The sequence below is a fragment of the Melanostigma gelatinosum genome (assembly GCF_949748355.1).
Source record: "Melanostigma gelatinosum genome assembly, chromosome: 22".
Lineage (NCBI taxonomy): Eukaryota > Metazoa > Chordata > Actinopteri > Perciformes > Zoarcidae > Melanostigma > Melanostigma gelatinosum.
The window spans coordinates 13,034,523-13,060,381 of record NC_136655.1 but is presented as its reverse complement, the minus strand read 5'-3'; the positions used below and the strand labels follow the sequence as shown (position 1 = coordinate 13,060,381).

Here is a 25,859-nt window from a genome sequence, read left to right as displayed (position 1 = left end):
TCAAATAGCGTTATTACAGTGTAATGTGAGTTGTATTACAGTAGGATTACATTTAACACTTTAATAATGTGTTCTGTCAATCCCACCCATCAAACCCAATGTGCCCCCCCTCCCCGTGGTTCAAATTGAATACATTTTATTCTGACAGTAAAATTATGTATATCATTGCTGAACACTGATATTTGATCAACTGTTTTGTTTTTAAATGTGTCCTTAATGTAGACCATCTTCTGAAAACCATAACCTCATGAAATCACTGTGGAATCTATATTTTACTTATTCATTTTCATTTTAGCACATGAGCTTGTTATTATTAACACATTATGCAAATGTTGGCACGCTGCATAATGTGTTAATGTTTAAAAAAAAAAAGAATACATTTGAATATTGAGATCAACTTCTGTAGATTTTTGAACCACTGTGATTAAATGTTGTAGTAAATGAATAAATGAAATAACTTGAAACAAGCCAGTGCAGTTATTTACCAGGTCTCATCTTGCAGCATCAGGATGAACGGTCAGTGTCCCTCAGCTTCACTCATCTGCATTTTTAACTAGCCGCATATTTCCCATCAGCCTCATTGCTTCCTGTCCCCCTCCCTCTCCCTCAAGACAAAACGCAGTACATGTTGGAAGTGATCTGCTGCCACCACAAAATCTAAAGCTAACAAGACCATTCTTTCTCTTTTTGTTGTTGTTGTGTGCCGTTAAGCAAACCAGATTCCCTGTCAAATGGGACCTGGAGGCTCACGATGGCTCCATGTAAATGAATGGGGCATCTTTGTGTCCAGACTGGGGACCTTTGTCGCGTGTCAGATGCTCTGTAGGGCACAAACAACGGATAATAATGTAAATCATATCTCCAGATCTCAACTAAGTCAAACGCCTGTGGGAGATTTGAGAAATAATTTCATGAAGTTTTGATGAACAATACATTTAAAAAAGAGCAAGACTGTCGGTCGGTCAGCGGTGTGTCTGTTTAGTTGTGTGTATGCAGCTGCGACCTGCTGCGGCTTGCTGCTACGGGTTTCCCTTTAAAAGGGGGCAAGGCTCAATGCTGGGAATTCACGTCATTTCGCCGTTTTACACACATCCAGATCAATGAGAGAGAGCGAGGGAGGGAGAGACAGCGAGAGAGAGAGCGAGAGAAAGAGAGAGCGAGAGAGGGAGCGCGCGAGCTAGAGGGAAAGAGAGAGAGCGAGAGACTTGCTCTTCCAGGAAGGGATTATTAACCAGCACGCTGCCGACATATGAAGGGAAAACACACGCAGACAAAAGAAGTTTTCACACCGACAGCCGCGCTATGGAGCCGGCCAGCAGATAACAGAAAAAACAGGCTATGTGAAGAAAAGAAGAACTTCTCCCACAACAACAAGCCGAGCAGTCGGGCTGCTGCTGAGTGCGTTTCTACAGGGAAGAGACGGAGATAAAGAAGAGGGCACAACGGAAAAGTGGAAGGAGAAGGAGAGAAGTTGACGGGAGATAATGTCTGAATCCTCCTCCGCTGCGAACAAGGTAACGCGGTCCTCTTTGTTTCCATTTCACACTTTACATTTTTGGGGTTTTTAACCCCTCGTAGTAAAAACTCACGACGTGGATTTAAACGGTGTAGCATAACACCTCTTAACAGACGTGTGTAGCACCCACGCGCAGCGCCATTCACTTGCGGCGCGTTTGTTTTGCTCGTCATCTGTTGCTCGCGGCGGCTCCACGCTTTTTTTTTTGTTGTACTTCGCCTCCACTCCTGCATCACGGCAAGAAGTCGTGACGGCTCGTGACACGCTGAATAAAACGACTGATTTAAACGATTTAAAGTGACGGGGAGCCAACACGTTGTTAACCGACACACAACGCGTTTATAAACGCGCGCAGCGACTGACGCGTCAAAGCGTTCAGGAGGCTTCTCGTGCAGTCACAACAGCACGGTGTGGATACAGAGGGGCTGTGAGCCCACTGTTGGAGAGGCCTTTAGGGTGCTACACATTGGGGATACTGTACTGGGATAGGAGTCCTGCCATTGACCAACAAAGTACACTGCAAGTTGAGTGACCATATAGTAAACACATCAAGTGAAAGGTTTCCTCTGTTTTATAGCTATTATTGGATGGTTGGAAAATGAATGGCCAACTTTAGGTTCATAAATTCATTATAATTTATTGGGCCAAACATTTGCTCTATGTGAGGATTTGCTCCTTTTCTTTGTCTTTTAAAACTGATTAAAATCAATATTTTTGGCTTTCGTGGCTGCGGATCAGACTGTGTAAACAATTTAAAGACACTTTGTGGTTGTGTCATAATCTAAATATTCAATTCATCAATCGGTACTGAAAATAATCTACAATCCTAGCCCCGGGGAAGAGGAAGATGGTGAGCGAATAGAGTCTGTGAGACAGACCTGCTCTGAGTCCCAGAGGAACGAGACAAAAAAAGAGAAATTAATTATCGCTTAATTGTTTCCGTCCTGCACTTAAGCAAAAGAGGCAAATATTCACTAATTCTGGCTTTTCAAATGTGAGGATTTAAGGGCTGTTGGTCAGAAGAAACAACACAGATGGGCTCTCCGAACTTGTGACATGCATTTTTGTTTTTACTATTCTTTTGACCTTTTGCTGCTAATTATCTAACAGATGAATTGTTGATTTCATGTTAGTCGCAGACCTGATAGGACCCTGATGGAAGTATTATTTGGGAAGTCAGTGTCGGCCTCAATGCAAGCTCATTGACAGTGCTATATGGCCTTTTGTTGATGGGGCTGTCTTCTCATTGGGGAAGTCTGATCCGTCTCTGCACGGTTGCAGGAAGACGATCAGCACTCCACAAAAAGAGAAGTTTTCCACCAGGACTCCCCTTCACCTCAATGCTGCAGCCCAGTTCAGGGTTCGTGCGGTAATGAAAAACCTGGAAAAGTCATGGAATTTTAAAATGGTCATTTCCAGGCCTGGATAAGTCATGGAAAAAAATAAAATCCAAAATGTTTGGAAAAGTCCTGGAATTTTTTTATATTCATATGTTCATGTCGTACATTTACGCTGAGTTTGAAATAATTAATATGCTTTTAAAAGAAAGCTATAAACAGGCATACGCTCTCAAACTCGCAGTGCGAATTATTCGCGCTTTCTAACATATTTCTAACATATTTCTAACATGGGGGGGAGCCGACAGGAGAGCGCTCTAGCTAGCGAAGCTACAGCGCTCCCCCATCGCCGGCTTTCTAACCACAGCGAGGGCAACTGCGACGCCGAGCAGAACGTCTCTCGCTTCGGCGAACAAGCAGGCGGCGATAACGGATGGCGCTGTAACAAAAAATGACGTCCTTACTGCGGAGGTAATGTGGGCATTGAAGGTTGCCAATTCCCACTTTTCATTTAAATCGTCAGAAGATGCCAGCCTGATATTTCGCCGAATGTTCCCCGATAGCCAGAACGCGGCACAATTTGATGAGCTGGATGACTTAAAAAAGAAGAGGGCAAGAATGGAGACGGATATTAGCGCACTCGAGAGATCAGCAGATGAATATGCTGAGAAAGCAGAAGCTACAAACCAACTGACCTTCATCACCAAATCTAACAGCTTCTGCCGAACTGCAAAAGAGAAGGTTGCCACGAGCTATTCTCTCTTACGAGCCTCTCAAGGGACAAGTCTGTGTGTGTCAGTCAAACACACAAAAAAAGCTCTTGTTATGTGAATGTTGTTTTATAAACCTGTTTAAATGTGAAATTGTTTTTGATGATTTATGTTTGAAGAGTTAGTTGCCAACTCGTTTTGTTAAAATTTGCACTAAAAGGGAATGCAATGTGTGCACTAGCTGGATCCTACTGAATGCCTGTCAGAGTATATAAATGCTGTTATTCTAATCAAACTATTGCCTCTCATTCATTTGTGTCATTTAAGGTATGCTGTATGCTTTAGAATTCTCATTTTTAATTTAAATACTACATTTTCTCACTTTTTCATGTGTACACCGAGATTTCACAAAATGTTTGGTCATGGAAATTTGGTTTAAAGTCATGGAAATCCATTGGTCCAAATGTGTATGAACCCTGCCAGTTGTCACAAATCGCTTTGCCTTTTTTCCCTGCAGTGTCTCCCTTTTCTAGACAACGGAGTTTGTAGAGAGTGGACGGGGGAGAGAGAGAGGCCTTTTTGCCTCTGAGCGGAGGAAATGGAAAGCCTGAAAGATTATTGCTTGGCTTCCAAAGGAAATTCCTGGTGCACACGGTTGGTGCGCAGGTCTCGGAGCGGCTGCTGGGTGGTGACAGCCGGCTGAAACTGGAGGGAGAAGCAGCGAAAGAAATGCGCTTCATTTCCTTAAGAAACTAAAGTGGCTTCATGCTCTGCCCTCATTTGCAGGAATGGAAACCATCAGTCCACAGAATGACAGAATGACCACAGACTGGTAAAACTCCAACCATAACCTAGATTCGATAACAGCGCTCGAGTGTCAATCGTCTTAGAGTACCCTGAGAGGGATGCAACTAACAACTGTTCTTTTGAAGAACAATTGATTATTTGCTTATTCCTATACAGGGTTCTGAATATTGTGAAAATGCATGTCACAATGTTTCAGACGTACTCAAATCGCTGGTTGTCTCCGAACGACAAAATCCAAAGAGATCTGATGTAGAACTATATAAAACAGAGATGCAGCAAATGAAACCAGGAAATGTTTGGCTTTTTCATTTTTTGGGGAAGGATGAAGAAGATCTGATCTGAATTCACAGAGAAACATTTTGCAGTTGAGGGTTTATGTTCTTCAAAATACTCACTTGAATAGACTCAGTTCAGACATGATGGTCGCACACATGCGTGTGTGTGTGTGTGTGTGTGTGTGTGTGTGTGTGTGTGTGTGTGTGTGTGGTGTTTGAGCCTGTCCTGGAGATGGAACAGGTGTTTCTGTGGCAAAGAGAATTGGGAAAACTGGACTTCATAAAGTGCTACAACTACTACCGTACTACTTGTTGCTACCACATCTGTCCTGTACCATCCAATCCATTAAAAACAAGGCACTGTATTTTTGTAAAGGCCAAAATACAGATACACAGTTTATACTTACCACTCTGATACAAAACATCTGGAAGAAACAACTTCTAAAATAGTTGCTCTGAAGGTCAATTATCCTGGTGCAGAGAACAGTTGTGCTTGACGAGATTAAAAATGACATATTGTTATTACTATTGAATCAAATGTGCCATTTATACTTGTAGGTTTATTGTAGGGCTGCAAGTATCTGCTGTTTCTTTTCCATATTTACATAAAATGCCAGAGAATAGAATAGTGAAAGATGCCCATCAGGTGACGTCCTATAATCTTTTTTTAGTTTTTTGTCTGACAAACTCCAAAATCTTCGGTTTGATATAAGACCAAATTAAAACTAAATTGTGAGAATGGCTGCGTCTCTTCGTCATATTGTCGTAAACATAATATTCTGCAAGTTTTGGACTGATGGAGACAAAACAAGAAATCCGAACTCATAACGTCAAACTCTAAAAAGTTAAACAAAATGTAACAAATACACACATGGACATAAATGTACTGATCCTTACCGGATCGGCCCATTGTGACCGATACTCGATCCAGCCGTTGGAGTCAGTATTGGACTGATATCGGTATCGGTGCATCATTACAACCCAGCGTTTATGCTGCAAAGACTGTTCTGAAATGACAAATAGATTCATCGATTGGTCGATCGCCAAAACGTCAGCCAAAACAATTTGTACCAAAGATGAAGTTTTTCATTTATTGAGCAAAAAACGTCAAACACTTGAAGGTGCCCAAGCTCTGTGATGGAAATGTTTCTATATTTTCAGACATTTTATAGATCAAATGATAGATTATGAAAATCCAGCTGTGTTGTTTCTGAGCCACGAATGTCCCCCGCCAAATGCGAGTTGGCGGGGGGCTGTTTGGGTTCAGGGCCGGTGCGTCGTGGAGCTTTGTGAGCCATGCTTTGTGTCTCTGTGTCTATTCATAGCAGGAGAGGAGCTCTTTCAGTCCTTCCGCGAACCCGCTGCCAAACTCCACTTCCTCCCCCGTCCATGCTCCCGCCGCGAGGCCAGCCAGCCGAATGGAGGACGAGCCTGCCAGGCTGCCTGCGCACCTGCGTGAGTCACACACACTCTCACACACACTCACACTCACGCACACACAGATGAGCAGTGACTCCTACACGCATTGATCAGCCGGACATTTGAACAGGACACATTGATTTTTGTTTTGTTTTTGTCAGCGTTTTTAGAGTCTTGCGCTGTAAATATTCTGTCAGAAATCACCTGTCAATCAAACCGTGTGGGTGGGGACTGTGGCATCTTCTTCTGCAAGTGTTATCAGGCAACATGAATAAATAAATATGTCCCGAGATATCACTTTAATAGAACCCAGACACATTATCACACACATTACATTACAAGACATACATATTATATACCGCATGAGTCATGCTGGACCTCTCAGCTGGGAGGCGTTGAAGCAGATCCGGGGTCAGGCACCTTTTACCGTACGCGCTCGAACCACTGGACTGGAACTGACAGACCTACTGCACCGGAACAGCCAACAGTTACACAGCAGTCAGGTGCAGATAATGTGGAGCGGAGGAACACGCAGTGGAAAGATGACAAACTGAAGAGGAGGGCTGGGGGGTAAGGGGACCAGGACCCCTGCAAAATCTGAGCAGGATTCACAGTTGGAAAGCCAAACAGTACGACATAGTGTCCGACTGATGCTTGAGGTCATCGTGTTTGCCTCTTTAAGGATCATGTTTTCACGAAACATATTCAGTACACAAGACATCTGCTTTACATTTCTTCTCACCGTTGAATTCGAAGGCGTCGTTGAGCCTCCGTAAAGGCACTTGTCTCTACCAGCAACTGCAACACGAGTAATTCAATGGCGGGAAAAATAAAGGCGGTGAAATGTTCACCGTCATGGAGTAAAAGCAGGTCTGAATTTCTTCCCGCTTCTGAGCTTTCGTTGTTGATTCGTAGAGGTTGGGTGCTCGATGGCGGCCATTTTCCTGTTGAAAAGCAAGTGAGCCAATCAGAGCTTGGTGGGCGGGGTTTAAGTCAAGTAACGTATTCTAAATAATAGAAGGGAAAGTTAAATTCATAACCAATGAACTTTTCCTTATTCTATCTTACTTGATCTGGAATGACCAGTACCACATGGTAGCAAATAGTGGTTTAAGAGAATATCGATACACATGAGTATTGCGATAGTATGTTTTGTGATATTGTATCTTTTTCTTTAAGGAACAGTTTACATGCAAAGATTGGCTCAGATTGCAGTGCTATGAGGTTTGATGTTAAAGGGACAGTGATAAATGCAGATCTTAGTGTTCTTTATACTTTTCCAAATTTAGGATTGATACTAGGACACTAGGATGTACCCAAACGTGACCCCCCCCCCCATGTCGTGATACGCATCATATTGCCAGATTCTTGTCGACGCACAGCCCGAGCAGCGAATAGTTAAGAAGTTGTTGTAAAACTTGACATTCCTGAGTTGATTGGCTGATGTGATGCCACTTGTGCTACGGTGTTCAAGCATTTCCTCCTTTACCCAAAGTCATCAAAGCAAAAACTGCATCGTCACGCTTTTGAAACGCACCAACGAATGTCGAAATGTGCTCACGAAGAAGAAGCCTGCAAGCGAGCACACACAAATGTAAACAACGCAGGAAAAGGTTTGAAGATCGGTTTTGCGAATGCAGTATGAGGAAGTTCATACATTCAGCCCGCTTATGAAGGACGCACACAGTGTGTGTGTTTGTGAGTAACAATGAATGCAAACACAACTCCACAAAGCACCTTTAACATTAGGTATGCTTCATTTGTAGGCTTCAACACAGGTGGCTGGTGTGAACGGCAGGATGAGCTACAGCCGGTTTTGCTGGAATCCAACTCGTTTTTTTTAATGAGACCGGTTAACAAGCTCGCTGGAAGTCATGTGGCTGTTATTTAGAAGCACCGGTGGTCTGTTTATGGGCTACTTTGAGTCAGAACAAACCGAGTATATTGCGGCAACACAACAAAGGCGACCTTTCCACTTGCCAGAAAACCAATTGTAGGTGTTAGATTAACCTGGAGTGGTCAGCTGTGACACTTCCTGGACTTTGTGGAGTTAAACGAACCCAGAGAGACAACAATGGGGAAGCAAACGGCCTGCAGGTGAGGCGGTCAAGGAAAACAATCTTTTGAAATATGTTTCCATATTTCAATGGGACACTTGGGTTGATTTGCATCGGCTCACTGATGCTGAACCAATCGTAGAGCAGGCGGGGCTGGAGCCGTGCCAAGAGATAGGCTCGCCGGTCAAAGAGCAACCCTGGTCTGCTTTGTCCGTGCCTCCGTCAATATTTAACCCGTTTTTATTTATTTGTCTTTTTTCGAGCGAGTGTGAAGTTCAGGGCTTTCTGTGGGGGCTGCTCTGCAAGGATGAGACGCGCAGGAAACTCCCTCGGCCCACTTCCTCTTTTGCATTGTTGCAGAAAAAGGAAGAACGCTCAACAGGTCCGCGTTGAGTTTCCTGTCGAGTAAACCGATGGGTCAGTTCACATCCGCAGGCATGCGGAAGTCCTTCTTTGTTTTAATCAGGTCGCAGACACAGTTCCTCACACAGCCGTGACTCTCGCACTTCTGCGGTTCAGGAAAATGTCACTGTTTAGTTTATGGCTGCTGCCGGTCGGGGCTCTCAGACAGACATCGACGCGTCTTTGTCACGGAGCCTCAAACGCCTCTGCTCGTCCTTTCTCCTGCCTATCTAAACACACGTGCTGGAAAACAAGCTGCCCATTAACCCCCACACTCAGAGGGAGTTCTGTCCTGAGGGGGAGAGGGAGAGGGGAGGAAGAGAGCAGCAGGAGGGAGGAGGAGGGGGGGGGGGAAGGACAGAAAGAAAAAGAATGAGGGAGGAAATTGCAGTGTGGGCAGAAATCCGCCTTCTCCATTTCCTGGGGAGGAAGTGGATTAGATCGGGGAGAGTTGCAGCCTGCTCCTCGCACTAAAGAATGCTACCAGGCTCCATTTTAACCCCTTCAGCCAGACATCACACGACAAAGCCCTAACCTTGTGGAAATAGATTCGGAATAAATCGTCTTCTTTTGTCATCGCTCACTGTGATGCATTTTTATTAACTTGCTTTCAATTTGCGTTAACATCCTTTTTATGTGTGTTGGTTATTTGCTCACTCTTTTGAATTTTAGCAGGTTTCAAATGTTGTAATATTTCTTCTTTTCATTGGAAAAGACATTTAAATATAAACACCTCTGAATATGTGCTACGTGCTTTATGGTAACTTTTTAAGATAAGATTGTTCTGAAAAACAGTTTTGTTCCCAATATGTTTGACAGAATAAATTCTAAAACTATACTTTATGTACACACAAAAAAAACAGTGGATATTGTCGAATAGATTTCAAAGTCAAAGCTGATTTTATTAACATTGTAATTCCATAATGTGTGGGCGTGATATGAAAGAGGGAGGCATCATTCAAAACTATAAACCAAAACAGTGTAAAAAATCACGAGTATTTCATTGTGAAGTATTTACTCAGACAGTAACAGCCTCAGATTGATCCCGCTGATTGCTTTATACAGAGCAAGTCAGCTCCGTGCTTGTCAGTGGGTTTAGTTAGCAGGTAAGCTATGTAACCCAGAGAGCTGTTGGTTATTCATCAGGACTATTGTCTTGTTACCAAGTTTGCTTGTGACTTATTAATTCCATTATGGCTTTAAAAAAAACTCCCCATTAAACCGTAAACTCATCCAAGAATCCTCCGGAGTCAGCGAGTAGACAAATGTACATCGTTTAAGCAGCGCCGTCAACCACCCGTGATGTTCTGTTTGTTTGTTTGTTTGTCAAAATGCTAAAAGGCCTGGGAGGGATTCCGCCACAAAGCAGCACTGACGTTAACCGACGGAACTGGGTTCGTCGGGGTTTTAATTCGATCGCAATCCCGGCAACGTCGCTCGACACGGCTCCCACGTACTCGGAGCGTGACGCAGCCGAGAGCCAGTCAGTGGGAAAACACTGAATTATTTAAAGGTCTAAAACACAAGGCCTTCCTGTGTTATTTAACAATAAACATGCATGAGATACAAAGCAGAGTGGCTGCAAGAGTAGACATATCTTACTGGAGGCTTTAAAAGATCCATGTCCATGGAAACAAGACTTGTGTGTGTGTGTGTGTGTGTGTGTGTGTGCGCGCTCACACAGCTGGCTTTGCACTATGCATGCTTGTGCGAGTGGGTGGATGAGTGTGAGTGAATCTTGTGTCTTTGTGCAAAGCTTGCCAGAGGTAGTGTAGGTGTGTACTGTATGCGTTTGTGTTACCGTACATGACTGCAAACCCCCCCACACAACTTCCTTTGGTCTCTCTCGCTCTGTCTCTTTGTTGTATATTACCCATTTTACTGTGCGGGCAAATTGGTGTTATAAAGAGTGTGTGTGTGTGTGTGTGTGTTTGGTCTTCCTGAGGGGAAATTTCCTGCCCCTGGAAGCAGCTCTTGTCCTCAGGAATTTCCTGAGTGGGCAGACGGCGCTTCCTGAATAAATGTTGTTGTTTTTGTTGTCTGTGTGTGTGTGTGTGTGTGTGTGTGTGTGTGTGTGTGTGTGTGTTAAAACTCGCTCTCTTCTGAAAGGGAAACTGTTCACATGCCAGCGAGTAAGCTGAGCGCAGCCCCCTTCTCTCTTCCTGTCCGTGACACACTCCACATGGCGTTTCTGACCCGGGGGGGGGGGGGCATTGCTTTACTCTAAACGTCACAATAAACACACACTGGTGTTAATGACTGACAGCGTGTTGTTTTAAGGCTTTAATAGGAAAAGCCCAAAATGCTGAACTTCCCCATAAATATCCAGCTAATCTTTTCCATTTGCTCCATAAACACTTAGTTTGGTGGTGACGTGTTTTATATCCCTGACATGTTTGGAATAAGAAGGAGAAGAAGAGATGCAGGGTATTTAGAATTAGCAGTGAGCAGACCACCTACACAAACTTAAACTTCCTCAACAGGCAAACTATTAAAGGGGCATTCCGGAGATATCCTGACTTCTATTGGCTAATCTGGTCCATTATCCAAAACCACTGGATCCCACGCTTCCCACAATGCAACACCCTTGTCTATCAAACTTCATGTCTTTGTCTCATCTCCATACTACATGCTAATTGTAATTCAGTATGCACCATATACTTAACTTTAAAGCTAAAGCTAAAGCTAGTGTGTAGCGATAGTTCCTTAGATTGCAAGTTTCCAAGCCCATGAAGAGCTTAAGTGAATACTTTAACATTAACAAATGACTGCGACTTGTAAGTTGGTTCTGACAAGTTGAATGAGTTCAGTTCTCCTTGTCACAGCCCAACAGAATTGAAGACTTGCCAAGAAAGATGGAGACAATATTCCGAGTTGAGGTTTATGGTTTCCACTGCGAACCTCCATTGAAAGTCCTTCAGCCCTGCAATGTGAACACATGGAAATAAATGACATTAATCAGTGACCAACGGTCCCCAATGTGTGGAAAGGTCGAGACGGCTAAGTGAGAACAGACTGTTCACGTATTAGGTTTACTTCTAAAAGCGATGTAAATGTCAGAGGCGGTTTGATTGACCTCCGTACGGGCTGCAGACATAATTAACCTGAGACGAGAGCGGACCACGAGCAGACACCGTTTAACACGGAACGGTTGTGAAACACTGCCATGGAAGCCTTGCAGTAGAAGTGATCGCCTAAGAGTTACACTGCACAAAATGCTGACTTCACTTTCTCCACATGGAAAGAAAAGGAGTATTGTCTGTGTGTGTGTGTGTGTGTGTGTGTGAGGGGGGTTCAGACAAGCAGGGGCCTTTTGATTTGAACAAATGTCTTTGAAGCTTCTGCACTTTGTTTGTGAGAGGAAAAAAAAAATTGGCTCCTGAACAAAAGGAAGAGTGGCAGTTGACGCTGGATTCAGGAACTAACCTACAAGAGCCGGCTTGCTCCTGTGCTCAACAACAAGCTATGAAAAACAGGTCGCTCTACTTCCTGACCATAAACGTTCCGCGTGATTGATGATCTGTTTCATGTTTGCTTTGACTGGATGGAGTCCAGGTTCGCTGGACGGGCACTCGCATGTCGGTGGAGGAAGCGGAGGATGAATATGAGAGAAGGGGTGGGGTTTGTGTTGACTCAAAAGTAAAAGTGTGTGTGTGTGTGTGTGTGAGTGTATGTGTGCGTGTGTGTGTGTGTGTGTGTGTGGAGGAGGATTTTGCCCTGCTGCTCCCACCTGACAGGGAATTAATGTACAGAGACACACAAAGCGGCGAGGGGAGATGAATAGTGTGAGCATTGACTGTGGAAAGGTGTAGCTCTCATCCCCACATGTCCCTGAGTCAGGGTGTCAGAAGGTCATGGTCAGCCCTCCTCCTCCTCCTCCTCCTCCTCCTCCTCCTCCTCCTCCTCCTCTGTCTGGAGGAAGAAAAAACTTTTCTTTATTGAGATAGCAAGACCAATATCCGCCTACTTCTGCTTCGGGAGAAAAGGCAAACATTTCCTGAACAACTGAGTGACTAAGGAGCTGTTGAGCAAAGTCCCGGCCGAACTGATGCAACACTGCATTTTGTTTTTTTTAGTAATGACTGTACATTACTTTTGGGAAAAGTTACTCGTTATGCTACAAAACAAGACTAGTTCAATCAGCATCTATTATTTTCAAAACATTTTTAGTTTTCTTAGATCTCCATGGCTCGGTTTCTCATTGAATATGCAGCGGAAGCTGAGCTCTTCTCCTCATTCATCAACCAGTGCTACTGAAAACGTGTTGAATTCAACGGCTAAATATGAGAGAACTAGTTACAAACAACCTGTTCATTCAGGAAGGTCCACAGCAGTGATGGAGGTGTGTCTTGAGCTTAACCACCAAAATACAGTGAATCAGATACGTTGTGCTCAGTTTTGAAAGTTGAAAATCCTGTCCTGTGTTTGACCTATCCACCTCCCCTCCCTCCATAGTGAGTCTCTCTCACTGCCTGATACTACGTCACTCGCGCTGACTGTTGCATATTCACGTGGATGCATTTCATTTGTTTGCCAATCAGGACAAATGCTCTTAATCGTCTTTTCGTTGGCACTGTCTCCGTGCCGCCACCACGTAATGCGGCGTTAACAGATTGCTGTCATTTCACGTATTTCTCTAAACTCACGTCGTGTATATAGTAAGTAGTTGACGTGAGCTTGAGAAGAGTTGGCTTGCTAACAAAGCAACATGACCTAAAATCAATCGGATAAATCGGAGGCAAAATGATCAGTTCCCTCTCAGAAACAGACTGTCTCTTCATCTTGGCCCTTTTTAAAATGGGACATGGGGGAGGGGGGTCACACTCGCAAGTCACTGTTTGTCAGTCGAGGTATCAAGAGGCAGCCGTTGAGAGGAACACAAGGATCGGTGTGGCAGCGGTGCGAGTGTTGGTGGGACGTGCAGAGCTAAACGGACGGGACCTCTGCGCTCCGCTGCAGGACGGACCTCATTAACTCGTCTGGCTGCGAGGGGAGTTGAGGGCTTCTGTACCGCAACAACGAAACAAGATACCAGTGATCTCATCCTCCTCTTCCCTTCATTCATCACGAGCGCTTATGAGTTGCCTTGGCAACTTGTGCGCTCTGTGTGTGTGTGAGTGTGTGTGTGTGTCAGTTGTGCATGAGCGGGGGCCTGAGAAACCACAAAGTGAAAATGATGTGTCATCAGAGAGGATTAGGAGCCCACGGTTTAGTCAAGGGCTTGGGATCCTGCTGCTGTCGTGCTCGAGGGTTTTATTCAATGTAAATACACACACACACACACACGCTCCCATGAACAAAGTGAATCTGAGATGCATTCAACAAAGGCAGACCGATGACGAGGAAGACTGAAATTGATTTTCTTCCCGTAACCTGCGACACGTCTGTAACAGATTCTGTAAAAGAAAACCAGAGAGGACAAAATGTATCGGAGGAAGTGTGTGAACGTGTCGAGGGAACAGCGTGTCTGTTCTCCTCTCACTCCCCGTCCATTTCTACTTTCCACCTCCGAAGTAAGCAAAGGATGTTTTTGTCTCACTGGCTGCACTGCGACAGAAGGTTTTCCGTCTTCACTTTCTGTCTGCATCGCATGGATGCGAGGTACAAAGCAAGGTCCCCAAACTCGCAACTTAAATGTGACTCAGGTTTTACGGCTGAATCCGGTAAGATCAAGCTGCAAGTAAATCTCTGTGATTCACCTGCAACCGTCATAGTCTTGGCAGCCTGCTGAGAGGAGAGAGAGAGAGAGAGATTTTTTTCAAAAGCACTTTATTCACATTTATCAATTTTTACAGTTAAAGCGCAAATGCATTAAAATCACTGATTGCTCCGTTTACACACCCACACATAACCCATCAAGTAAACACCTGTGCAAACACCAACTTATCTTTTACAATGGAACAAACAATATTTTCAAAACACCAACGTCGTTTAAAAGCGTCTAAATCTCCAATGTGGGTGTAAAACCTGAACTCTAGCCAGAGTCTGGCCCTGATATTACATAGCCAGACTGCCCCGGCCTCCTGCCCCTCCCCGGTCTCCACTCTGGCCTTTCTACTCAAATAAATGGCCATTTTGGCTTCCCCCGAAAGATAGTTCAGTAGCTGCCACTTTTCCTTTTCTGCTTTCTTATAGGCAGCTCCCATGATAAAAACCCTTTCAGTAAAAACCATGTTAAAAAGACTAAAAACCGATGCTAAAAGAGAGAAGAAGCTCGCGAGCCTCTTACACTCAGTAAACACATGGTAGAACGAAAGTTAGACTAAATTAATCATACATAACTAAGGGGGGGAAAAAAATTATCGCAAAAAACCTCTCACTCAGCGACTCACTCACACCTGAGAGAGAGCGAGAGAGAGAGAGAGAGAGAGAGAGAGAGAGCATGCTGGGGGTGGAGTTGGGTATGAACGGCTGCAGCGGTGGCGTAGCTTTCAGGGGAGCAGTGTGGCAGTAGAAGAGTCGGCAGAGCGCACCACTACAAACGGAGGATGCGTTGGATATATGTATATGAACAAGCTCGCAGGCTTCGCTTCACACATTGGTTACGTCCCACAGTAGGTATGCAGTCACAAGAATCACACATGAGCAACAACTCAGGGCTGTGCATGAATGTCCCGCTCTGTGAACTCCACTTGAGCGCCGGCCAAGTATCCGTTTCTCTTCCTGTTTGACTTTCCTTCCTCTTTTTTCTTCTTCTTGCGTCTTTGTTTGGTCCTCACACTCTGTGCGCTGCTGCTCTCATCACTCTTTCCTTTCCGTTTCCACTCTTCATTTTTCTCGTCTCCGTCCCGCTGTCTGCTAATAAACCTCCCCGGCGTCGCTCTCTAACCTTACCGCAGGAAGTTTCCTGTTCTGAAACGGAGCCCACGCTGGATTGCTTCCTGCCAAAGTGCGTTGTGGGACACGTTTGTTTGCGCCCCCTTCCTCCTCCTCCTTCCCTTGTTGCTTCCTCCTTCGGGCTCTGTGCAGATGGCTGAGGCCGGCGGACCGGATCTCGGAGGGGTTTTGGCAGAGCAGCGCCTCTCTCCGGCTCTGGAGAGAGCATACCGCAGCCGTGACCCGGGCTTCACTGCTGCCGGCCCCGGCGCTCTCACAAGTCAGCCACCAGAGACCAGCGTACAGCTGCTGCATGCAGTGCAGATGGCGGCTTGATTCAATATTGATAGGTCAATGATGTAGGAGTATTCCAGTGCATCCTAGATCCATCCTTGTTATATAGTCCAGTCAAATGTAACATCAAATCATTTGCAGAAGCTACAAAAGGGACAAAAACAACCTTATTATTGATGAAAAAGTTACCTATACTGCTCTAATCTTACATGATGAGGATTTACACAGAGCATATTAAACGTACTCGGGGCTAGAGACGAAGCCAATCCCAGAAACCCAGAAAGAAATATGAAGAAATACGGCTCGCTATCGGCCCACCACTCGCTCCTGTGGTTGTGAAACACCTGCCTCCCGATGCCTGACACTTTCTTAGGATGTCTGTTGCCAAGCGGAGGGTCAGAGCTTGACAGGCCGTAAGCTGTGCTTCAGATAACCGAGGCCTTCCCGGCCTTATCGGCAGCACCGCTCTGCGACTGCAGAGGACTGGGAGGGAAGGGGAGAAATGGGAAATCTGACGATCTAGACAGTGTTTCATTTTATATTGATCGCTCTCTGTGAAAACTTCCTCTGTTTGACGGGGGTGGGGTGGGGGGAGCTGAGGGGGGAGCTGAGGGGGGGGGGCTGAAAGCGAGCGCACGGTTCCTATTTCTTGTCTGACAGTGACATTGGCGGCCCGAGATAACAGCTGTCCGACTCCCAGAGGAAGTGTTTGAGGCCGGCCGATAAGTGAGATGTAAGAAACGAGTAGTGTGGGTGTCACGGATGCTCTGATCGGAGCTATACACTGTTCTGTGTGTCTGTGTGTGTGTGTGTGAGTCATACTGTAAATCTTTGGGTTACACCAAGACTGCAAAATGATGCGATGAGGTGGCCGTATCTGTATAAACCAAAGTAAAACGTTTTTTATGTAATGTTAAATATAAATCGTGTTATGTCAGACAATGTCAAGAATATCGGAGTTTGAAAACATTTCAGAAATAGTCTCAGTGGTGGAAAATAAATCTAATTTGATCGAACCAGATGAGCTTCTGTTCTGACTCCATGTCTCGGTTATTTCTGCTCTCACAGCTGATCTGAGAAATGCTTTTGCAACCGTTCTGCACAACGCTCAAGTTGAGCTCATTGCTATTTTCCCAGTGACGCCTCTAAGATGCTTGTTGGTCACCAGTGCAGATGTTTCACACTCCTGTTCCCACGGCAGTGAAAGAAACATTTCAGAGTGCGAGGGAGGGAAACAAGAGCTGTTTCCGCTGCTGTCTTTCCCTCCATGTGTCCTTGTCCATTTAGACACAAACTAATAAAGTGTCCGTCCTCTGACTGCACACATTATAACGGATCAAATACAATCTCTTTCTCCCTCCTTTTATCCGTGTTACTCGTTCCGTTTTCTTCCCTTGAACCTATCATCTCCTCATCTTTCATTCTAACCTCCTCTCCCTTTCTGACTCGGTCTCCTCCTTCATCTTTTTTTTTTTTCTTTATCTCTGCTGCCGTTCCCGTAATCACTCCCTCCTTTTGGCTTTTATCTCCACTTCCTCAATATCCTTTTTACTGCCTCTGCCTCCTTCCTTCCTCTCCCCCTCCCCCTTTCCTCTCTTCCCTTCACCCACCCCCCCTTCCTGCCTTTCCTTCTTTTCTTCCCCGCCCCCCCCACACACACCAACCCCCATCCTTCTGCACCCTTCTCCACTGAGCTCATCCTTCTTTTCCTTCCTTCCTTCCTTTCCGCCATCCCCTCTGCCTTGTTGCTTCTTTACCCAAACCCTGGTCTCAACTCCCTTTCCTCCATCATCTCCCCCCACCTGCAGGTCTGCAGCCAGTCTTCTGGAGCAGGGACGACGTGGCCCAGTGGCTGCGGTGGGCTGAGAAGGAGTTCGCCCTGCGGCCGATCACCAGTGGCTCTTTCCAAATGAACGGCAAAGCCCTGCTGCTGCTCACCAAGGAGGACTTCCGCTATCGATCGCCCCACTCCGGTACTTGTTTGGCCTTATTTCCACCTCCTCACGAATTTCACAAAGATGATAGGGGTTTAGTCCAGACTGGAAAAACTGGAGACATCAGTGAAAGGTTTTTAAAATGAGTCACTTTCATTGATTGCATTAGATGGTTCTTATAGTCCAACTGGAGCAATAACAAGACTGGGAAACAGGAGTTACCAGCGAGGGAGACGGAGCAGTTTTAGATCATGGAAACAGAAAAGAATCACGGAAAATAAGTGCAGCTATACAAAGAAGAAGAAGAAGTAACACCTGCAGTGTTAAAAAGGCTGATAGGACTCCACCAATAGTTTGGGGTCCTCACAGATGAGAGGAAATAAACCTCTATGGTGACACATTTGTCTCACAACAAATTAGGGGTCCAATGTGTCCCTTTGTGGTTTCGACCGATATTACAGTTTATTTGTACATGAAAAGTTGTGCCAATGTAGCTTTAAAATCAATGTGTTTACAGCAAAACTACACCCTTTAAAAAAAATCAATAAAGTGCAGAGGAGGGAAGGCGGCAGTGTCAGGCGACAGCCGTTACAGCGAGGCTGCTGGGGGAGGAAGTAGAGGACGGTTTATCAGGAAGTGCAAACCAACCCCAACTGTCTCCCCGGCAACGCCAGCTGCCGGGCGCATGACAATAATGCAAAATAAGTCAACTGATTTCCTTTGCAGGCTTTTGGATTTCTATTTTGACATGAATCAGGATTCAAAGTCTCGTGTGTTCTCGGAAACTGTGCACAGCACATGGTCGGTCAGGGCTGTGTTGGTCATAAGAGTGGGACGGAGTGAGCCGTCAGCGTTGGGAAATATTAAGATAAGATGAGGGAGGAACCCTCCACAGCCTGGAATAAAAAGGTCATCTTCTGTCCGGAAAAGTATGGGAGCCGTATGTAGAGGACTGAAAATGAATGCATAATCCATGCTGAAATAAACAGGGACATAAATGAATTCATGAAGAAAAGAATAAACGAATGAAACTGAACCAACTGGTGACAGGATCGATTCCGCTCCATATAAAGCTGAGCTTTATTCTTCCTGCAAGATCTTAAGATGGATGAATACATCAAATCATTTTAGAATTTATTTTACTTTATTATCTATTAATTATCAATTTTACCATAATATTTATGTATTTATTTCAGCTTTTATTCAATTTATTTTATATCTTATTTAATTCAACACTTTTATTTATTATTTAACACAGCATTTATTTATGCGTATTATTTATTATTTATTTGATTTAAACCGATTCATTGAGTACGTCATTAATCCTCTGTAGAACCAACCAGGATGTAAGCTCTGGTTCAGTGTATCAACGTGTCCCCTTTACATTTGATTCCGCGTCGTGAGGAACAAGCTGCAGCTAGAGAGACGTGGCCCAGCTGACAGCTGTTGTCAGGCTCATGTTTCCATTTCAACTCTGCAGAAATGTCCACATCCTGTTAAGAAATCGTGGTTTGGGGGGGGGGGGGGACAAAAAAAAATTGGAAACCGTGATTCATCATCGCAGGTTTTTATTATTTGTCTTCAGTCGTCTCAAAGCGACACCGACATCGTTTAGTTGTAAAATGGTTTCATGCATCAGCAACCGTGGACGCTATGATAACATCATTTCAAAACACAGTGTATGGGGAGAGATAAAGCCAACAGCGATTGATTATATTTTAATATGGGTTCGTCTTGGCCCTGTTGTCAGTGACATCAGTAGAAAAAAAGTCATTTTCGGGAAGCGAGCAAATGATTTGGCCGGCGTTGTGTCCGTTTCCTCCTTTAGGGGATTGTAAGAGTGCAGTTCCCATCAGTCCCTGCTGTGTGCCATATTTTCCTCTGTAAACGCTCTAAGAATAACACTTTTTTTGTTCTCCTGGCATGTCTTAACCTCACATCCCACAATAAGCCACGCAGTTAGTAGAGCTACGTTACAGCTACGTGTTTGGACTTGAACACTTGTAATGGGACCGATGTAGAGCCACAAAGGGCTGCGCGTCTATCGGCTATGACTGGCTGTCAGATGACACTTTCTCCTGTTTCTCTAAAGTCTTTGTGAGTCACATTGGTAAACATGTTCTTTTGTGAGCAGCTTTAAGCCAACACGTGACGTTTGAAACTAGCATTTATAAAATGCAGAATCAAAGCAAACTGTCAAAGCATCAGGAAGCGGGAATTCCCCCCCACACACTGCAACTCAACGCCACAGGACCAGAAAGTGAGAACTGAAAGGTGTGTGTGTGTGCGTGCGTTTAACATCACTTCCTTTAAGAGAATCATTTCCTTGTTATGGTAAGGGTTAAAAAAAATCCGAGTTATTCTTTAACCGTGGAAGTGTTCCGTTCCGGTGGCGGGAGAGGAGCCGCCGCCACCGGCGGTGTTGAGGCAAAACAAACAGCTGTTAATGATTCAGTGAGCTTCCTGCTCGGGGCTTTGTGCCTGGTGTCACCACTACTGTACCAGCACTTAAAGGAGAATGCCAGAATGCCGGTTTCATATCGAGCTTGTGTCAACATCTAGTTCACGTTGGCCACTAACGAACATCGCCTGATGTAGACAGACTTGATCTTAAAGCTGTGCACTCACTGAGTCAACAGACTCGGATGATCTTTCTAAAAAGCCTTGAGTTGCCTTCACGCCTCGTTCTGAAACGTCACTCGTCTGCCCCCTCAGAGACTCTTCCATTATTGCTCAAGCTCCCCGCTGCCTGGAAAGCAGAGAAGAAGAAGAAGGGGAACTGGATTCTGCGCGATGACGCCAGCACTAACTTCCCGTTTTACGCAGGCTACCTGTGCTAACCTCTGACCTCTTGCATCTCTGCAGGGGACGTCCTGTACGAGCTGCTGCAGCACATCCTGAAGCAGAGGAAGCCCCACGTCTTTTACCCGTCGGCCTACTTCCCCGGGAACTCCTTCCACTCGCTGCCTGAAGGCGCTGCGCAGCACCTGAAGCTTGAAGGTCAGTCCCATGAACGGCATCGCCTGCAGACCCGCGCTTTGGTTTTGGGTTATTGGAACCTCCGTTCCTCCATCAGTGGCTCCGGAATTTTGTTGCTATGAATAAATACATTCCCAGTTTTTCCTCCAGCATCTGTGAGACTATTCCAGCTACATCTAGCAGCCATCTTAATAAAGAATGGGAAATATAAAATCACATGTGTTGTTTTATTACTTACACTATCGCATTGTGTTTATTCTCATGCACCAATCAGGATGTGCAAACACACTTCTGATTCAGATCAATCATCCTGCAGCTATTTATATACTTCCAACATTATACATGCGTCCAACTGTCATCGATAATCGATAGATATTTACACCGACTTCATGACAATAGCAGATCCTGTGATCGGGATATCACTTTTTCTAAGGTAAAAAAACATATATATATATATATATATATATATATATATATAACATACATATACAACATACATATAAGTTGTCTTATTATTAGCTACTTGTTTAAGACTGTAATTACATGTACCAAATGTAAAGTTGTAGCTGAGTCTTCATGATAATTACATTACTTCACTTTATTTTCTTGAAAAGTAAAAGGTAGTAAAACCTGCTCCACCAGGAAACGCTGCTCTGTTGAAACAAACCGCTGATCACCAGTGGCTGGATGCAGCTGTGCTGCTATTTGTCATGACCATCTTCCTTGTTTGGAACCACTTTGTACATTTTTTGGGGGGTTTTGCATGTTGCTTGTGCCTGAAGGAATCAAAGCAAAATTCCCACCACTTCCAGAGAACTTCTACAGGAACAAAGAATATAATCAGCTTTCTCAGCCTGACTGCAGGACATTACTGACACCTAGTGGTGATAAGCACCTCTGCAGTGGGGACGCATTACTGCACAAGTTGTCAAATCTCTGAAAGGCTGTGAAAACTATGAAAAGTTACAATCCACCGCTCTACTTTGAACAGACACGAGTAGAGACGGGCTTCTTACAACTTCAGATTTAACACCATTTATGATTTCATGAGCTGAGGGTTTGTCTGATAAAACAGTCCAAAGATCTTCAGTTCAATACAAAGCAAGACGAAGAAAAGCAACTTTTCTTGTTTGAGAAGCTGGAACCATCAAATGTTATGAATTTCCTATTGTACAACATTGTGTTGGCTCTATTTGAACATAAAATGGTGTAAATTAGCTGAAGGTATTGATCCCATGTTGTATCTTTTGGAACCACAGAAACGGTACGGCGGGCCCCACGTGGTTCAGAGCCGCTCCCCCAGCATCCACCCACCATCGAGCTGCGGCACCGCTCCCGCTCCCCCCACCACCAGACCGCCAGGCGCTCCCCTCCGGAGCCAAACCACCCCCGCGCCGCCAACGAGGACCACCTCCAGACCTTCTCCCAGCTGCCCGACAGCAACCACCACCTGTCCGAGGAAATGTACCCTCTGTCGGTGTCCCCGGCCGCGTCCAACGGCCGCTGCGCGACGCCCCGAGAGGCCCCCTGCCCGGGCAGCCCCGGGGGCCAGGAGGCGGGCCCTCCTCGCGTCATCCAGCTCATGCCCAGCACCATCATGAACCCCCTGCTCCTCAGCCCGAGCAGGAGCGGCGGGGGTGCCGCCATGGACTTCAGGCACAGCCGCGGTGGGCCCCCGTCTCAGGCGACGCTGGAGAACGGACGCGAGGGGAAACTCCACGGCCACCACCATCAGATAGCCCTGTCCCAGCAGCAGCATCTACTGCAGCAGCAGGAGGAGGCGCTCTACAGGAACCACGTCATCATGCCCGTGTCTCCTCCAGAAGAGCCACAAATACCCATCGGACGGATAGCAGGTAACACTTAGCCCTCTCACGGTTACAGGTTCAGCACAATGTGAGCAGACACTCACAGAGACAGGACTTATCTTACTTATCTTGTCTGGGCATCACAAAACAAACGCACCGTGTGTTTCCCTGTCGCGTCCATGCAGACTGCAGGCTGCTGTGGGACTACGTCTACCAGCTCCTGTCAGACAGCAGGTACGAGAACTACATCCGCTGGGAGGATACAGAGTGCAAAGTCTTCCGCATCATGGACCCCAACGGCCTGGCCAGGCTCTGGGGAAATCACAAGGTAAACACACACACACACACACACACACACACACACACACACACACACACACACACACACACAGCGGGCTCCAGGCGTGCAGCTGCTGTCATCTATGATCAGACTGCACATTCCAAGTTGTCCTCTCTAGTTTAAAGTAGGGAGTCCTCGATCGACGGGCCTCTGATCGGACAAAGTAGAATTACACAAGTGCTTGGACACGGTGTGTGGCTGAGAAACACCACATCCTGTGCTCAGGTGTGCGACACGCTGCTAGCAGCCGGTGGGCAGCACAGTCCTGCTCGGCTAAATAAACGAGCGAACAGTTAACATACATTGTATACTAGCTGCTATTACAAAACACAGCAACAACAAACAATCTGTATCGGCTCATCAGTGATCACAATCAATATAGAAAACCCTGATGGGGCATCTCTAGTTCAAAGGTTTAGTTAGTGCCGCTCTAAATGGATCAGGTCATCCAAAGATGTAGAAAACGTCTCATTTCGACACTTTTGTTCTTTCACCTCTTGCAGAACAGGACCAACATGACGTACGAGAAGATGTCGCGAGCACTGAGACACTACTACAAACTGAACATTATCAGGAAAGAGCCTGGACAAAGACTTCTATTCAGGTACAGCAACTCAAAGATAGCTGGTCACACTAGTCACGACGTATTCGGATCTATTCTGCAACAGAAGTTTCAATAAATGTGTCACGTCCACCAGGTTCATGAAAACCCCCGACGAGATAATGAACGGACAGACGGACCGGCTGGAGCACCTGGAGTCCGACACGGACGAACAAATCTACATCAAAGAGGAATGCTGAGGAACTCTGGGAAAAGGAGTCCGTGAACTACTCACTACTACTACTACTACAGCCGCCGATGCCTTTCAGAAGCAGCCTGAACAATCGCCGTTGAATCTGGAGCGCGTGGACGTTTTCGCTCGCGTCTGTCCCACGCAAGACGGACGCGGAATCTCTCTCAAGATTGCCTTAGGATGATATTTTCCTAAAGTACAAAGAAAATAAAAAAACAGCATCAGTTGTGCTTCTCTCCCGATGGACAGAGCTGAAAAGACTTTCTAAGTGTTCCCTCTTATTTCTGAATGAACTGCAAAAGCCAATCACGTTGTGCTTTAATGTCACTTTGATGATTTTTTGTTTCGTCTCCTCACATGCATTATACTGTGGAGTTTCGCTGTTTGTAAAAAGAAAATTGGGTGTGTGTGCGCGTGTGTGGCTGGAATGTTTTCACCATGGAATAAACATGTTTTGATCAAACTGTATTCTCTTAGTTATACTTCAGATATTCGCCTGAAGATGAATCAACTTGTTTTCCTCTAGCGGCTTCCGGTTTCTCTGCAGGAAGGATGTCGGTGAGTTTTGGTGAAATAACGTCAAATGTCCACATTGTGTGTGTGTGTGTAAAATGGGAACGGCTGCACACATGACAGCATCCCCAAGGTCAGTTGGTGTGTGCATGCGTGTGACGTTAGATAACTTTATAAGTTGTGAGTGTGACATCTGCCTTTCCCCGTGTGAGAAACCATGACACTGGTGTGGCGAGATAGTCAAGGAAGTGGTAACAGCTAACAAAGGGAGGCACACACACACACACACAACTGGGGTCGAGGTCCTAAAGCTTCATCAACAGTGCCACCTCGCCTGAAGATCAGAGCAGAAAAAGTCACTGATGAATGACTATTAGAGAGAGAGCGTGCAGAAGTCTTTTTGTATTTATATATGTGTGTGTGTGTGCATTAATCTGTATGAGGATGGATATTAGTGCTCATGTTCCTTCAGGGATTAGCTTCAAACCAATCAGGACAGCACGGTGTGATAAACCCCAGTGAACATGCACACTTCATACACATCTACAAAGTAAGCATCCTCCTCAGATGGTACACAAACACCTTGGGTCACTCCTCAGTTGTGACTTTGACCTTTTTTGTATTTTGACCTTTAATGACAGTATTCCCCTAGTTCAGGGATTCCCAAAGTGGGGTGCGCGCACCCCTGGGGGTGCGCGAGCTGCCTCTAGGGGGTGCGCGAGAGGAAAAATGTAATGGCGGTGCAGTCCTGTCTCCTAAAAATTACGTTCCCCCAAAACTAAAATGCATTCTCAATTACGTTTTACCACGAACGTATTTTCTCCCTGATTACGTTTGTGTTTGACGTACAAATACGCTTCTCATCAACATATCTTTGCCATACTTTAGTCTTTATTATTTTTCTGTGATCTGCCTCGCCTCTGCCCCGCCACCCACGAGTTATTGACCCGCGGCCTGTTCCGAGGGCTGAAGACCTGACGATCGGGTGCCTCGCGGCGGGGGCGGCTGGAGACCTCGCGTCCCAGCGCCAACGAGTGAGCGCCGCCACTCGGAACCATAAAACCAAGTCCCGGATTTCACCCGGGGGACATTCTGGAGGTATTGTGACCGGTGATGTGCCTCGTTGCTGGGGAGGTATGAGCCGAGAGTGGCGGGGTGTTATGGAGGTATATATTACAACTCGGTGTTGTTCCCGTGCGTGGATGAGCGCATTTCTGCCGGAGACAGGCGGCGTGTTGTGGTAGTATTCTGACCGCGTAATAGGGAGGAGAGGCGGTGGTGGAGAGGGAAAAATGTTAAAGAGATGGTGGAATGTATGATTGGAGAGAGAGAAGCGAAAAAGTTGGACGTGATCCCGGTGTCCAACAACACTGTCGCGCGCATCGATGCTTTGTCCGAAGACATCCTGGCTACATTAGTCGGTCGCGTGAAGAAGAGTGAGTTTTACTCTCTGCAAGTAGACGAGCCTACAGATGTGGCCAATCTGGCCAATCGTCCGTTACCTGCGTAACGTTACGTCCGTTACCTTTTCGAAGGCACGGCGCAGGAAGAGTTTTTGTGTTTTTTATCTTGTAAACAAACGCCACGCGCGAGCAAACTGTTCTCTCATTCGTCCGATTTTTATGCGGCTCTGTTGCTTTTTTTTTTTTAAGGTGTGTGTGTGGGGGGGGGGGGGGTTGGGGGTGCGTGAACCCGGTCGGGATGTAGAAGGGGGTGCGTGGCCTAAAAAGTTTGGGAACCGCTGCCCTAGTTGAATCAATGTCATGCTTTCAGGCTCCAGAGCCCACTCCCAAAGGCCATGCCTCCAACGACCAACAATGTAAATCCGCGGTGACTTAGAGTCGACCGAATCAGTCGC

At 45.7% G+C, this 25,859-nt stretch overlaps 1 protein-coding gene across 2 annotated transcripts; it reads left to right on the top strand.

Moving 5' to 3' along the window:
- The first annotated feature begins 1,209 nt into the window (after positions 1 to 1,209).
- Positions 1,210 to 23,942, top strand: etv6 (ETS variant transcription factor 6). 2 transcript variants are annotated; one of them, XM_079294720.1, is made up of 8 exons: positions 1,210 to 1,514; positions 5,974 to 6,100; positions 17,442 to 17,606; positions 20,433 to 20,567; positions 21,806 to 22,402; positions 22,540 to 22,682; positions 23,198 to 23,298; positions 23,393 to 23,942. In XM_079294720.1, the coding sequence occupies exons 1-8, from the start codon at positions 1,485 to 1,487 to the stop codon at positions 23,493 to 23,495; spliced, it is 1,401 nt and encodes a 466-aa protein (XP_079150846.1). In that variant the 5' UTR covers positions 1,210 to 1,484; the 3' UTR covers positions 23,496 to 23,942. The 2 variants fall into 2 exon arrangements, with proteins under 2 accessions (XP_079150846.1, XP_079150845.1); XM_079294719.1 differs by having other exon boundaries at positions 5,971 to 6,100.
- The last annotated feature ends 1,917 nt before the right edge of the window (positions 23,943 to 25,859 follow it).